General features: G+C 44.8%; 1 protein-coding gene across 5 annotated transcripts; it reads left to right on the top strand.

Annotated features, from left to right (window-relative positions):
* Window positions 1-6,369: 6,369 nt before the first annotated feature.
* On the top strand, window positions 6,370-14,950 carry LOC115163678 (von Willebrand factor A domain-containing protein 5A). Of its 5 annotated transcripts, none has more exons than XM_029715750.1 (7): window positions 6,370-6,508; window positions 6,715-6,890; window positions 7,085-7,173; window positions 7,327-7,471; window positions 9,031-9,110; window positions 13,982-13,997; window positions 14,207-14,950. In XM_029715750.1, the coding sequence occupies exons 2-7, from the start codon at window positions 6,723-6,725 to the stop codon at window positions 14,345-14,347; spliced, it is 639 nt and encodes a 212-aa protein (XP_029571610.1). In that variant the 5' UTR covers window positions 6,370-6,508; window positions 6,715-6,722; the 3' UTR covers window positions 14,348-14,950. The 5 variants fall into 5 exon arrangements, with proteins under 5 accessions (XP_029571610.1, XP_029571608.1, XP_029571611.1 ...); XM_029715748.1 differs by lacking the exon at window positions 13,982-13,997 and adding an exon at window positions 9,996-10,031; XM_029715751.1 differs by lacking the exon at window positions 13,982-13,997 and adding an exon at window positions 9,976-10,031 and having other exon boundaries at window positions 14,207-14,330.
* Window positions 14,951-15,282: the final 332 nt, after the last annotated feature.

The following is a 15,282-nucleotide window of genomic DNA, read 5'->3' as shown; positions in this document are numbered from 1 at the left end:
ATTTTAGCATGTAAATCTTGGTGGTGCAAACACATTTTTTGGGGAGGGGATGCATGCCGGCAAAGCCACGACACAACACTAAACAATACATTAATTGCACTATAACGGTGAAAAACCCTGCCCACAAACTGTTAGGGCCTACATAAAGCTATCCCAACAGCAGAGTCCCAACACCTTACCACTGCTAGACCTGTCTATCAGCGGAGCCTTTTCTGGCAGCGAAACAGTTCATTCAGGCTTATTTACTGCCTTTTAAAAAAACATACAGTGGGGGAAAAAAGTATTTGATCCCATGCTGATTTTGTACGTTTGCACACTGATAAAGAAAGGATCAGTCTATAATTTTAATGGTAGGTTTATTTGCACAGTGAGAGACAGAATAACAACAAAAAATCCAGAAAAACGCATGTCAGAAATGTTATAAATTGATTTGCATTTTAATGAGGGAAATAAGTATTTGACCCCCTCTCAATCAGAAAGATTTCTGGCTCCCAGGTGTCTTTTATACAGGTAACGAGCTGAGATTAGGAGCACACTCTTAAAGGGAGTGCTCCTAATCTCAGTTTGTTACCTGTATAAAAGACACCTGTCCACAGAAGCAATCAATCAATCAGATTCCAACTCTCCACCATGGCCAAGACCAAAGAGCTCTCCAAGGATATCAGGGACTAGATTGTAGACCTACACAAGGCTGGAATGGGCTACAAGACCATCGCCAAGCAGCTTGGTGAGAAGGTGACAACATTTGGTGCGATTATTCGCAAATGGAAGAAACACAAAAGAACTGTCAATCTCCCTCGGCCTGGGGCTCCATGCAAGATCTCACCTCGTGGAGTTGCAATGATCATGAGAACGGTGAGGAATCAGCCCAGAACTACACGGGAGGATCTTGTCAATGATCTCAAGGCAGCTGGGACCATAGTCACCAAGAAAACAATTGGTAACACACTACGCCATGAAGGACTAAAATCCTGCAGTGCCCGCAAGGTCCCCTTGCTCAAGAATGCATATACATGCCCGTCTGAAGTTTGCCAATGAACATCTGAATGATTCAGAGGACAACTGATGAAAGTGTTGTGGTCAGATGAGACCAAAATGGAGCTCTTTGGCATCAACTCGCCGTGTTTGGAGGAGGAGGAATGCTGCCTATGACCCCAACAACACCATCTCCACCGTCAAACATGGAGGTAGAAACATTATGCTTTTGGGGTGTTTTTCTGCTAAGGGGACAGGACAACTTCCCCGCATCATTTTACGGGGCCATGTACCGTCAAATCTTGGGTGAGAACCTCCTTCCCTCAGCCAGGGCATTGAAAATGGGTCATGGATGGGTATTCCAGCATGACATTGACCCAAAACACACGGCCAAGGCAACAAAGGAGTGGCTCAAGAAGAAGCACATTAAGGTCCTGGAGTGGCCTAGCCAGTCTCCAGACCTTAATCCCATAGAACATCTGTGGAGGGAGCTGAAGGTTCGAGTTGCCAAACATCAGCCTCAAAACCTTAATGACTTGGAGAAGATCTGCAAAGAGGAGTGGGACAAAATCCCTCCTGAGATGTGTGCAAACCTGGTGGCCAACTACAAGAAACGTCTGACCTCTGTGATTGCCAACAAGGGTTTTGCCACCAAGTACTAAGTCATGTTTTGCAGAGGGGTTAAATACTTATTTCCCTCATTAAAATGCAAATCCTTCTATAACATTTTTGACATGTGTTTTTCTGGATTTTTTTTGTTATTCTGTCTCTCACTGTTCAAATAAATATACCTTTAAAATTATAGACTGATCATTTCTTTGTAAGTGGGCAAACGTACAAAATCAGCAGGGGATCAAATACTTTTTCCCCCCACTGTAGCTGATATGGCTGACTTGCTTAAACAAATTTGGTTTCTACTGACAATTGAGATGTACAAACTATGGCATAAGGGGACAATCCGTAATTTCGAATAAGACATTAATGAGCGAGCTAGGACAGACGTAGTCAATATAAATATCTGTTCAGCACTTTTGAAATGTACAGCTACAGATTTCAGAACATGGGCCGTTCTTACAGTGTTTTCCCTGTACACCAAGTCAGAACCGTAGGATAAATAAAGGGGACATATAAGCAGACAATGAAAGCTCTTACAATATTCAATGATTACATTTCTCTAAAATGGGTTATAGGCTACATGTGCACCACCAAGTCAGAACAGTAGGCGAAATTATTAGGGTCAGGCACATGGGCTACTAACAGCTTACTACACAACATGCACTTAGTATTACTTTCTTAGCTACAGTATACATCGTCTCCCTGACAGATTACATAATTTATGCAGCAACATACAAGACATTTTGGCTGCCGTTTTATGATCCCGTAACCAATTGTTCTATTGTGTATGTTTTTTCACGTTATTTGTAAATTATTTAGTACATAATGTTTCTGCCACCGTGTCTTATGACCAAAAACAGATTCTAGATATCAGGACAGTGATTACTCACCCAGTACTGGAGGAATACTTTTTCTTCAACAAGTCGGACGGGAAGGATTTACTTCAGACGCTCAACAAGGCTCTCATCAGCGTCATTGGCAGGAGAAAGAGATGGAGGTATCGAAGACGAAGGTCCGGGTACCTTGCAAGGATCCAACGCTGAGAGGGTAATCTACCTTTACCATCGGTCCTATTAGCCAACTTACAATCAATCGATAATAAAATAGACAAACTACAATCACGTATATCCTCCCAACGGGACATTAAAAACAGTAAAACCTTATGTTTCACCAAGTCGTGGCTTGAACGACGACATGAATAACATACAGCTGGCAGGTTTTAAGCTTTTTCGGCAGGATCGAACAGCGGCCTCTGGTAAGAAAAGGGGTGATGGTCTATGTATATTTGTAAACAGCAGCTGGTGCACAAAATCTAAGGAAGTCTTTAGGTTTTGCACGAATGAGATAGAGTATCTCATGATAAGCTGTAGACCACACTATTTACCAAGAGAGTTTTCATTTGTATTTTTTGTAGCTGTCTATTTACCACCACAAACCGATGCTGGCACTAAGACCTCACTCAATGAGCTGTATACGGCCATAAGCAAACAGGGAAACACTCATCCAAAGGAAGCGCTCCTAGTGGCCGGGGACTTTAATGCAGGGAAACTCAAATCCGTTTTACTTCATTTCTACCAGCATGTTAAATGTGCAACCAGAGGGAAAAAACTAGACCACCTTTACTCCACACACAGAGACGCATACAAAGCTCTCCCTCGCCCTCCATTTGGCAAATCTGACCATAATTCTATCCTCCAGATTCCTGCCTACAAGCAAAAACTAAAGTAGGAAGCACCAGTGACTCGCTCAATAAGAAAGTGGTCAGATGAAGCAGATGCTAAGCTACAGGACAGTTTTGCTAACACAGACTGGAATATGTTCCGGGATTCTCTCAATGGCATTGAGGAGTACACCACATCAGTCACCAGCTTCATCAATAAGTGCGTCGATGACGTCGTCCCCACAGTGACCGTACGTACATACCCCAACCAGAAGCCATGGATTACAGGCAACATCCACACTGAGTTAAAGGGTAGAGGTGCTGCTTTCAAGGAGTGGGACTCAAACCCGGAATATTATAAGAAATCCCGCTATTCCCTCCGACGAACCATCAAACAGGCAAAGCGTCAACACAAGACTAAGACTAAATCGTACTACACCATATCCAACGCTCGTCGGATGTGGCAGGGCTTGCAAACTATTACATAGTACAAAGGGAAGCACAGCCACGAGCTGCCCAGTGACACGAGCCTACCAGACGAGCTAAATTACTTCTATGCTCGCTTCGAGGCTAGTAACACTGAAGCATGCATGAGAGCTTGAGCTGTTCCGGACGACTGTGTGATCACGCTCTCCGTAGCCGATGTGAGTAAGACCTTTAAGCAGGTCAACATTCACAAGGCCGCTGGGCCAGATGGATTACCAGGACCTGTACTCGGTTTGCCTGAGGCTGATGCCGTGCAGGTGTTGGTACACATGCATATACACACACTCTCATTCAAATAAAAGCATATAAGAACACACACATACATGTAATAGTGCCAGACATGCACACAAACATATACAGTTGGCATTGCTGTTATAATTTTAGTTATCCTTGATGTCCTTTGTTTTTTTGTTGTTGTTTTTTTACATTGTTGTTTGCTGTTTTCCTCTGTCTTTTTCTTATTTCTCTTTAGCTCATTTTCTTGGTTGTTGGAGCATTGGGGGGGTTCTTGGGGGTGGAGAATGGAATTAATTGTATTTTTATTTATTTTTAATTCTTGGGGGGGGACTGTGGGAGGGGTCTCGAATGGTTGAGGGACAGCTATTGGGGAACTGTGGGGGGATCTTGGAGGGTTCGTGTTCACGTTTCTTTGGCCTGGTGGGAGATCTGTCAATGTGCCCTTGAGCAGGGCATTGACCCTGGATGCTTCTGTGTGTCGCTATGAATGGGAGTCTGTTGGATGACTGGTGTGGTGTAGTTGTTGAGCGGCTTCACTGCAAGTATATTGTATGTTCCGGATATTCAATAAAAACATATTTTTTTAAATGAACAATAAATACCGATATGCCCTCCGACGAACCATAAAACAGGCGAAGCGTCAACACAGGACTAAGATTGAATCGTACTACTCCGGCTCCGACACTCGTCGGATGTGGCAGGGCTTGCAAACTATTATAAACTGACTACAAAGGGAAGCACAGCCGCGAGCTGCCCAGTGACACGAGCCTACCAGACGAGCTAAAGTACTTCTATGCTCGCTTCAAAGCTAGTAACACTGAAGCATGTGTGAGAGCATGAGCTGTTCCGGACGACTGTGTGATCACGCTCTCCGTAGCCGATGTGAGTAAGACCTTTAAACAGGTCAACATTTACAAGGCCGCTGGGCCAGACGGATTACCAGGACATGTACTCTGAGCATGCGCTAACCAACTGGCAAGTGTCTTCACTGACATTTTCAACTTGTCCCTGACAGGTTGAAAAGTCTGTAATACCAACATGTTTCAAGCAGACCGCTATAGTCCCTGTGCCTAAGGACACTAAGGTAACCTGCCTAAATGACATTCCGACCCGTAGCATTCACGTCTGTAGCCATGAAGTGCTTTGAAAGGCTGGTCATGGCTTACATCAACACCATTATCCCAGAAACCCTAGATCCACAGATGATGCAATCTCTATTGCACTCAACACTGCCCTTTCCCACCTGGACAAAAGGAACACCTATGTGAGAATGCTATTCATTGACTACAGCTCAGCGTTCAAAACCATAGTGCCCTCAAAGCTCATCACTAAGCTAAGGACCCTGGGACTAAACACCTCCCTCTGCAACTGGATCCTGGACTTCCTGACTGGCCACCCCCAGGTGGTAAGGGAAGGTAACAACACATCCGCCATACTGATCCTCAACCCGGGGCCCCCTCAGGGGTGCGTGCTTAGTCCCCTCCTGTACTCCCTGTTCACGCACCAAGTCTAGGTCCAAAAGGCTTCTTAACAGCTTCTACCCCCAAGCCATAAGACTCCTGAACAGCTAATCAAAGGGCCACCCAGACCCCTCTTTTACACTGCTGCTACTCTCTGTTTATAATCTATACATAGTCACTTTAACACTACCTGATGTACATATTACCTCAATTACCTCAACTAACCAGTGGCCCGCACATTGACTCTGTACCGGTACCCCCTGTATTTAGTCTCACTTGTTATTTTACTGCTGCTGTTTGATTACTTGCTACTTTTATTTTCTATTTTTACTTATCTATTTTTTACTTAACACTTTTTTTCTTAAAACGGCTCAAAGCATTGTTTGTTCAGGGCTTGTAAGTAAGCATTCCACTGTAAGGTCTACACCTGTTGTATTTGGCACATGTTAAATAAAGGTTAAATAAAATACAAATGTGACAAATGAAATTTGACTTGAGTATGGCGTTCTCTGGATTTATGGTGCTTTCCAGACAACTGGGGAAAAACAAGGTTGAGTCATGACGACGTCAGTGATCTTCAGGTTGTAGCTCTAGAAAGAGGCCCGAGGTCCCGACTTACAATTCCAAGTTGGATGACCTTTCAAAATGTATTTTCCCAGTCGGAGCTCGTTTTTTCCCCGAGTTCCCAGTTGTCTTGAACTCACTGAAGTCAGATTTCCCAGTTCTGAGTTAACAGTTGATTTGAGCGCGGCAGAAATCATGCTGGATTGACACCATTGCCAATGTTGAATGTTTATCATTTTAAGCTTGGAATAGAGACCATTCAACCCAGAATTAAAACCACAGACCCACTCCACTGAATAGCAGGCTAGATATTGCTTTGCAATGCTTGCAGTTAGCCACTGATTAAATTCCCTCTCTGACTGCTCTGCGTTCATGTGAATGTTGTTCTAACTGCAGGTCAGTCTGGCTGCAGGTCATCAGTTTGACCGGGACGTTGAGCTGTTGTTGTATTACCAAGACACCCATCAGCCTACTGCTATAGTAGAGGCAGCACAGGCTTCTGCCAAGCCAGGTGAGGGGGGTGGGTATACTCTGTTGTAGATTGGTGGATATGAGATCAATGAGTAGTCTAGTCTACTACCTTCATCCATGTTTACAGAGAGGGACATGGTGAGACTGAGGGAGAGAAGGAGAAAGACTGTTGGAGACTTATTTATTTCTCTCGTTCTTTCTCTCGTTCTCTTTCTCTCGCCCTCACGCTTTCTCTCTCTCCCCCAGGCTCTCTGATGGGTGACCCAGTGGTCATGCTGAGCTTGTACCCAGAGTTCCCCAAGGATGTGATGTCATCTATGACCTCACACGGGGAGTTCCTGTTCGTAGTGGATCGCTCTGGCAGCATGGAATGCCCCATGCACCTTGGGTCTGGGTCACAGGACCGTATTGGCAGTGCCAGGGTATACACACACACACACACACACACACACACAACCCTATTCTAGTGAATGAACAGCTCAATCTGCACAGGATTCACCACGAGGTAGTTTGGAGTTAAATCCAGTACACTGTGATTACTCTGTACTAGTTCTTTAAGACTGTCCTATAAGGTTTATTGAAGAGTAAAGACACTTGTTGGACATCTCTCTTGCAGGATACTCTGCTGCTCTTGCTGAAAAGCCTGCCCATGGGCTGCTACTTCAACATCATTGGCTTTGGGTCCAGTTATGAGTCCTTCTTTTCGTGAGTGTTTTCTCCTTCCAACCCGTTTCAATCATGTTTACATTGAATCATTTGCAGCAGGTAGGGGAAGGATTCAAATGTCCATGGCTTGGGTCTGTAATATGTTGTGGTGATGACCCTTTGACCTTGTGTGTATATCTATCTGGATGTCAGAAAGAGTGTGGAGTACAGCCAGAAGACTATGGATGAGGCTCTGCAGAAGGTGAAAGAAATGAGGGCTGACCTGGGAGGTACAGAGATCCTCCAGCCTTTAAAACACATCTACAGCCAGCCCTGCCTCCCCGACCAGCCCAGACAGGTAGCTAATACATCTTACGTACCTTACAGTGCCTTAGACCGAGTGGCGCATCTACAGCCAGCCCTGCCTCCCCGACCAGCCCAGACAGGTAGCTAATACATCTTACGTACCTTACAGTGCCTTAGACCGAGTGGCGCATCTACAGCCAGCCCTGCCTCCCCGACCAGCCCAGACAGGTAGCTAATACATCTTACGTACCTTACAGTGCCTTAGACCGAGTGGCGCATCTACAGCCAGCCCTGCCTCCCCGACCAGCCCAGACAGGTAGCTAATACATCTTACGTACCTTACAGTGCCTTAGACCGAGTGGCGCATCTACAGCCAGCCCTGCCTCCCCGACCAGCCCAGACAGGTAGCTAATACATCTTACGTACCTTACAGTGCCTTAGACCGAGTGGCGCATCTACAGCCAGCCCTGCCTCCCCGACCAGCCCAGACAGGTAGCTAATACATCTTACGTACCTTACAGTGCCTTAGACCGAGTGGCGCATCTACAGCCAGCCCTGCCTCCCCGACAGGTAGCTAACACAGTTTACTCATACACCTTATACATACCTCATACACAAACACACACAGACACACACACACACACACTGTAATTCACATAGGCTCCTCCTGAAACACCATAAACTCCTCCCACCTTTCCATGACTACAATCACATGAACCTTATGTTCACTACAATGGCATGTTTAGTTGCACAGTTACACCCAACCAATGGCATGTTTAGTTGCACAGTTACACTCAACCAATGGCATGTTTAGTTGCACAGTTACACCCAACCAATGGCATGTTTAGTTGCACAGTTACACCCAACCAATGGCATGTTTAGTTGCACAGTTACACCCAACCAATGGCATGTTTAGTTGCACAGTTACACCCAACCAACGGCATGTTTAGTTGCACAGTTACACCCAACCAACGGCATGTTTAGTTGCAGTTACACCCAACCAACGGCATGTTTAGTTGCACAGTTACACCCAACCAACGGCATGTTTAGTTGCACAGTTACACCCAACCAACGGCATGTTTAGTTGCACAGTTACACCCAACCAACGGCATGTTTAGTTACACAGAGTTACACCCAACCAAGAGCATGATTAGTGACAGTGTTACACCCAACCAATGGCATGGTTAGTGACAGTGTTACACCCAACCAAGAGCATGATTAGTGACAGTGTTACACCCAACCAATGGCATGGTTAGTGACAGTGTTACACCCAACCAATGGCATGATTAGTGACAGTGTTACACCCAACCAATGGCATGATTAGTGACAGTGTTACACCCAACCAATGGCATGATTAGTGACAGTGTTACACCCAACCAATGGCATGATTAGTGACAGTGTTACACCCAACCAAGAGCATGATTAGTGACAGAGTTACGCCCAACCAAACAGTGTATTTTGAGTGTGTGGTGTTTAGAGTAACACGCTTGGCTTACTGTGACCGGAAACCTGTTTTTGGTTACTAAGGAAACATACTCAGTATACTTCAGTGCTGCACGTACATTATTTAACGTTGACACATGATCAACATACCCGCTCTGTCCTCCACAGCTCTTCCTGTTCACTGACGGTGAGGTGGGGAACACCAAGGAAGTTCTGGATCTGGTGAAGACGAACGCCGGTTCTCACAGGTGGGCCCACAAGCACTGTTTCCCCTATCATTACCTAGTTGGGGCAGAGATCCCACAGCTATCTCTGTCACCTCCCACCTGAAAGAATTCGACTAACTGGTTTTAATAGAGTTTGTTACAGAACCCATTGCACCTGTCTGGAAAGTAAAGCTCTAACCACTGGTCTTTTTGACTCAAAAGATGAATTGTAAAACCCAATCTAAAGTAAACCTACCCAACCTGTCTGTGAGCAGCAGTGTGGGAGAGTTCTGTAGGTTAGGGGTTTTTCACCCCTGTGAGAACAAAAGCCTTCGTATTGATGATTCTTCCTGTAGGGGAGAGTGGGGTAAGTTGGGACATTTTTTACACGCAGCATCACTCTGTCAAGAGAAATACAGTATTCTTTCTAACAAAGACATCTACATATACTGTATTTCAGGATGTTCTGTATCCCTGGAAATAATCACAATTATAAACATTAGCGTAGCATGTTTGACATTTCTGTGGAAATACTACTATCAGCTTTCTGATAAGCGGCTTAACAAAATAAATATGTCCCGTATTAATCGGCATACAGTCCCCAGTTATTGGCCACCTTACTATTTTGTTCAATTACAAGATATATCCGTTTAATTTTGTTTTAAAATGAGACCTTGCCTGTCAACTTTTCATTGCGTAGCCCGGTGCGCCCTCCTGTGGACTCTTAAAAAATGGTTCTTCACCAACATATTCAGTGTTGTAAACAAATGTCTGATCATTTGTTTTACAGATGAATCTTATGTTTTGAGAAAGTAGTTTAATACTAAAATATAAATAAGTATGAATAATTTACATCAAATAAAACTTTAATTTCAGTCATGTGCATTGACATAAACCATTAAAACAGTGTTGGAGTTTGTGTTGCAGAGATGCACTTGGAAAGAAAAGGAAGAAGTACACAAGGTGGGTTGAATAAATATATGTATATTATACATTAGACATGTATATTCTTTTTTACAAATAAATAATTTCATATGAAAATAAACAAAACAAACAATTAAATCTTGACCTCCATCCCTATATTGTCATAGAATTCACAATAAAAATCCAGCTCCTCCGCCACCTCTAGATCCCACAGCACACACCTGCAGTGGAACCAGTGCTGGCAGAAGTTACAGCGCACACCTGCAGTGGAACCAGTGCTGGCAGAAGTTACAGCGCACACCTGCAGTGGAACCAGTGCTGGCAGAAGTTACAGCGCACACCTGCAGTGGAACCAGTGCTGGCAGAAGTTACAGCGCACACCTGCAGTGGAACCAGTGCTGGCAGAAGTTACAGCACACACCTGCAGTGGAACCAGTGCTGGCAGAAGTTACAGCACACACCTGCAGTGGAACCAGTGCTGGCAAAAGTTACAGCGCACACCTGCAGTGGAACCAGTGCTGGCAGAAGTTACAGCGCACACCTGCAGTGGAACCAGTGCTGGCAGAAGTTACAGCACACACCTGCAGTGGAACCAGTGCTGGCAGAAGTTACAGCGCACACCTGCAGTGGAACCAGTGCTGGCAGAAGTCACAGCACACACTTACAGTCAAACCAGTGCTGGCAGAAGTCACAGCGCACACCTGCAGTGGAACCAGTGCTGGCAGACGTCACAGCACACACCTGCAGTGGAACCAGTGCTGGCAGAAGTCACAGCACACCCATGTCACCTCAGATCTACACTCCTGCTGGGAGCTTGCAGGCCGATCACGCTCCCTGCGAGCACAGCAGGTGGTGTCTTATTTTATTTGAGAAAGATATATAAACATATGAAATTGATTAACATGGTTTTGCTACATGTAGAAGTGCTACAGCAACAACAGTAATTGATTAAACAGAGAGAGAGAAAAACTAACAGATTATGAAGTACCTGAGAATGATGCCATGGGTGGTGTGACAGAGGTGGCAAGTGAAGCTTTTCTCTTCCTTTTCTGTGCTGCAGTTGAGAGAAAAAGTAGTGTTAGACAGAGCATGTTTCATGAAAACCCTTTTCAACTTTTTTACATCAATACCTCTGGAGGAAGCTGCAGAAGTTTTGGAAGAGGTGGACATGCTGGGCTGGTGCTATGGACTGTAGATATGTAAAGAGAGAAAAAAAAGTTTAAACATTGCAGTTTTATAAAACACATAACAAACAGTCCTTTTTAGGTAATTTAACATGTCTTTACCTGGGGAGGTGGCTGTATTCAAATTGCAGGGGGCAGGGACACCAGATGAGGCTGCTATGGTGGTGTGACTAAGCGAAGGACCTTGGGACTAAACACCTCCCTCTGACCTTGGGACTAAACACCTCCCTCTGGCTAAGGAACAACATATCCACCACGCTGATCCTCAACATGGGGGCCCCTCAGGGGTGCGTGCTCACTCCCCTCCTGTACTCCCTGTTCACTCATGACTGCTTGGCCAAGCACAACTCCAACACCATCATCAAGTGACACAACAGTGGTAGGCCTGATCACCGACAACGATGAGACAGCCTATAGGGAAGAGGTCAGAGACCTGGTTGTGTGGTGCCAGGACAACAATCTCTCCCTCAACGTGATCAAGACAAAGGAGATGATTGTGGACTACAGGAAAAGGAGGACTGAGCACGCCCCCATTCTCATCGACAGGGCTGCAGTGGAGCAGATTGAGAGCTTCAAGTTCCCTGGCGTCCACATCACCAACAAACTAACATGGTCCAAGCACACCAAGACAGTCATGAAGAGGGCACGACAAAACCTATTACCCCTCAGGAGCCTGAAAAGATTTGGCATGGGTCCTCAGATCCTTAAAAGGTTCTACAGCTGCACCATCGAGAGCATCCTGACTGGTTGCATCACTGCCTGGTTTGGCAACTGCTCGGCCTCCGACCGCAAGGCACTACAGAGGGTAGTGCAAACGGCCCAGTACATCACTGGGGCCAAGCTTCCTGCCATCCAGGACCTCTACTCCAGGCGGTGTCAGAGGAAGGCCTCTGGTCAAATACTGTTCTCTCTGCTACCCCACGGCAAGCGGTACCGGAGCGCCAAGTCCAAAAGGCTTCTAATCAGCTTCCACCCCCAAGCCATAAGACTCCTGAACATCTAATCAAATGGCTACCCAGACTATTTGCATTACACCCCCCCCCCCTTTTACACCGCTGCTACTCTGTTGTTATCATCTATGCATAGTCACTTTAATAACTCTACCTACATGTACATATTACCTCAACTAACCGGTGCCCCTGCACATTGACTTTGTACCGAGACCCTGTATATAGTCTCGCTATTGTTATTTTACTGCTGCTCTTTAATTACTGGTTACTTTATTTCTTATTCTTATTAAAAAAATATATAAGCATTTCACTGTAAGGTCTACACCTGTTGTGTAGACCTTACAGTCTACACCCGGCGCATGTGACTAATACAATTTGATTTGATTTGAAACCACTTCCTGAATTGGTCCCTGTCAATGTAGCCACTGTTTGACTGTTCACACAAGGCTTGGGGAGGGCCCCCAAGTGTGTAGTGGCTACCGGGGAAACACTTGGGGTAGATGATAAATGGGGGGATGTCCTCCCCAGCTGCGTTGAAGCAGGCCAGCACTGTGATGTGCTCCTTGGTCCCCGGAGCCTGCTGGTACATTTTGTGCTCTAGTCGCTACAAAACCCAGACTTCACAGTTCTAGATTTATCTGGGTTTCTCCCTCAACCCACTCTCCTCCAAGTGCTAAACATAAGAAGTGAAGAAGGTGTCCATCATCGGACGTGTGGCACACTCAGCTCTCCCCCTGTCCAGCGTGTCCGGCCTCCTCAAGCTCAGGTTCTTGTGCCTCCTCCAAAACATTTCCCACCACCTCTTCCCCAGTGGTGAGATTGTTTCCTCTTGGTGCCGAAACCTACAATAGAATAGGATATAAAATTGTCCATCCAGGATGAAAATGTTTGTTTTGGCATCACCATCCACATTTACATCACACACATTGAGAACAGTCAGTCCAGCATTCTACATACATAAACACATAGAACACCAAATACCTGCGTATTTTGTCAGTGTATTTCATCAGCCTCTGTCTGGTGAAGGGGAACCCATGGCTGGCGCAGTAGATACAATACTGCAAGCAATGTGGGTGGTCCACTGCGACCACCATGGGTCACCCGGCCGCTCAGCCTGTCCGCCAGGGTCTGCCGAGGTACACCATGCACCTTGGTAGATAAGAAAATAAAACTGTAACTAGGGGATAAAATTCACATACATGTGGTAATCTCCTAAAAACAAAAGATGCCTAACCTTGGCAGCCTGGAGGATAGCCATCTCTGCCCCGCAGTCCTCCATGGCATGGACCATAGGTTGAAAGTGCACCCTTGTAGCTGTGTGGGCTAATATAGAAAAATAACGGAAAATAACGGTACGTTTTGCGACTAAATACACCCTTCTAGTTAGCTGACCACCAATTTTTATTGCAGTTTATTTGAGTTAAGTTCGGTTTTGAGAGTTTTCAAAAAATGTATATGTATACACATTTTGTGGGACACGCTGTATATCGTAAAATTCACCTGCGCGACAGACCACACATCATTTAATATCCAACTTTTTACCTCTGAAATATAGCTAACGGATTTGCTAGCGTGGTTGCTCAATCTTGATAGCACTGCTAAGTAAGAAAAAAGGAAAGACATTTTAAGCGTTAGATAATACATATCACATAAATATACATATCACCGTATCGAAATCGGAGTCCTCTGATGGGGGCGTTTTGCACAATCTGCAGAAATGTATTTTGAACCATGAACTTTTTGACACCCATCAATGTTGGCTATGTTTCATCAGCTACATAGAGGCAGTATTTAGTCAAATGTTACAATATATGCATCAATATTAAACTAATTGGGACACACATTTTTATTACAGATATCAACCTAAAAACGTGGGTACACTTTCAGTTATTGTGAAAACGTTCATCATCACCTTTCAATTCCTTAACTTTGAAATGTAAATGTTTATGCATATTCAGATTGAGTTATCTTTCTAAAATGTGTATAGTGTGCCAAGTTATTTAGCTACATGTATTTACCACCACAGCATGGAGAAAGTCAAGTATAATGATGCCTGTCCTGGTGATGTTGTGTGTTTCAGTGGCCAGTGTGTCCGAGTGTGTCCAGGCTGGAAACACCCTTCTGGGTTACCAGGTGCAGAAGAACACGCTGGGACTCTGAGAGGTTTACCCTGCCAGTCCTTTCTCTGTCCCCCACACACCTGCTACTCTACCTGGGGTGAGATACACACAACCCTGCCTGCTCCTAGTCCACCCCTCCACCAAGCAAACTGGTGGAGCTAGCAACTGTACTGGCCTGAGCAAGCCTAATTATCAACCTCTTACCTATATTAGCCCATTGGCATTTACTGTTGGGACACTTATGTATCTCATTGTATTGGTTGTTATTAACATATCAACATTAACTTACGTGTTACATATACAGCTAAACTTGTTTCGACTTTGCTTTGGTTATCAATTCCATATAGACTACTGGAAACAATGTGAAAGCCTTAATTTCTCCAAATGCTTGTTAAAATGCCTTCCCACTGGGCACAGTTGTCAATTCAACGTCTATTCCACCTTGGTTCAATGTCATTTTATTGAAATAACGTGGAAACAACATTGATGCGACCAGTGTGTGCCCGGTGGGTTATTATTGTATGTATCCATTATCCACGTATATGGGGCCAAATGCATACAGGAAGGAGTTGTGGACAATACGGAAAGCCAGATGAGTGCCTATCATAGTACCTTTACTGTTTGATCATGTAACACTGTCTCTCTGTATTCATGTAATTCCTCATATATGACTGTACTTGATTAAAATATATCTTAATCTACATCTTTATTGGTCATTGTATCTATTTTCTTAATGAGTCCACTCTGTTCCTCTGCATGGAACCTAGAATAGGAGTAGCCGAACCCTCCTGGAGAGTCACTGGGAGTGCAGGCATTTGTTCCAGCCCTGCTTGAACACACCTGATTAATAGGGTCCATGAGGAGTGTTAGGTATGATGAGTAGGCTAGAAGACCCCATTACTTATTTTTAAGCCTAATATGGGCAGCGGAATGTGGTGACGCCATACTTCACTCTGACAGTAGATAACCAATGAATTGACTAGCCATAAACACAATAACCATACAGATATGTTTTGTATTCAGTCCATTGACGAAT

Source organism: Salmo trutta, chromosome 26 (genome assembly GCF_901001165.1).
Source record: "Salmo trutta chromosome 26, fSalTru1.1, whole genome shotgun sequence".
Taxonomy (NCBI): domain Eukaryota; kingdom Metazoa; phylum Chordata; class Actinopteri; order Salmoniformes; family Salmonidae; genus Salmo; species Salmo trutta.
This window is presented reverse-complemented; position numbering and strand designations above follow the sequence as displayed.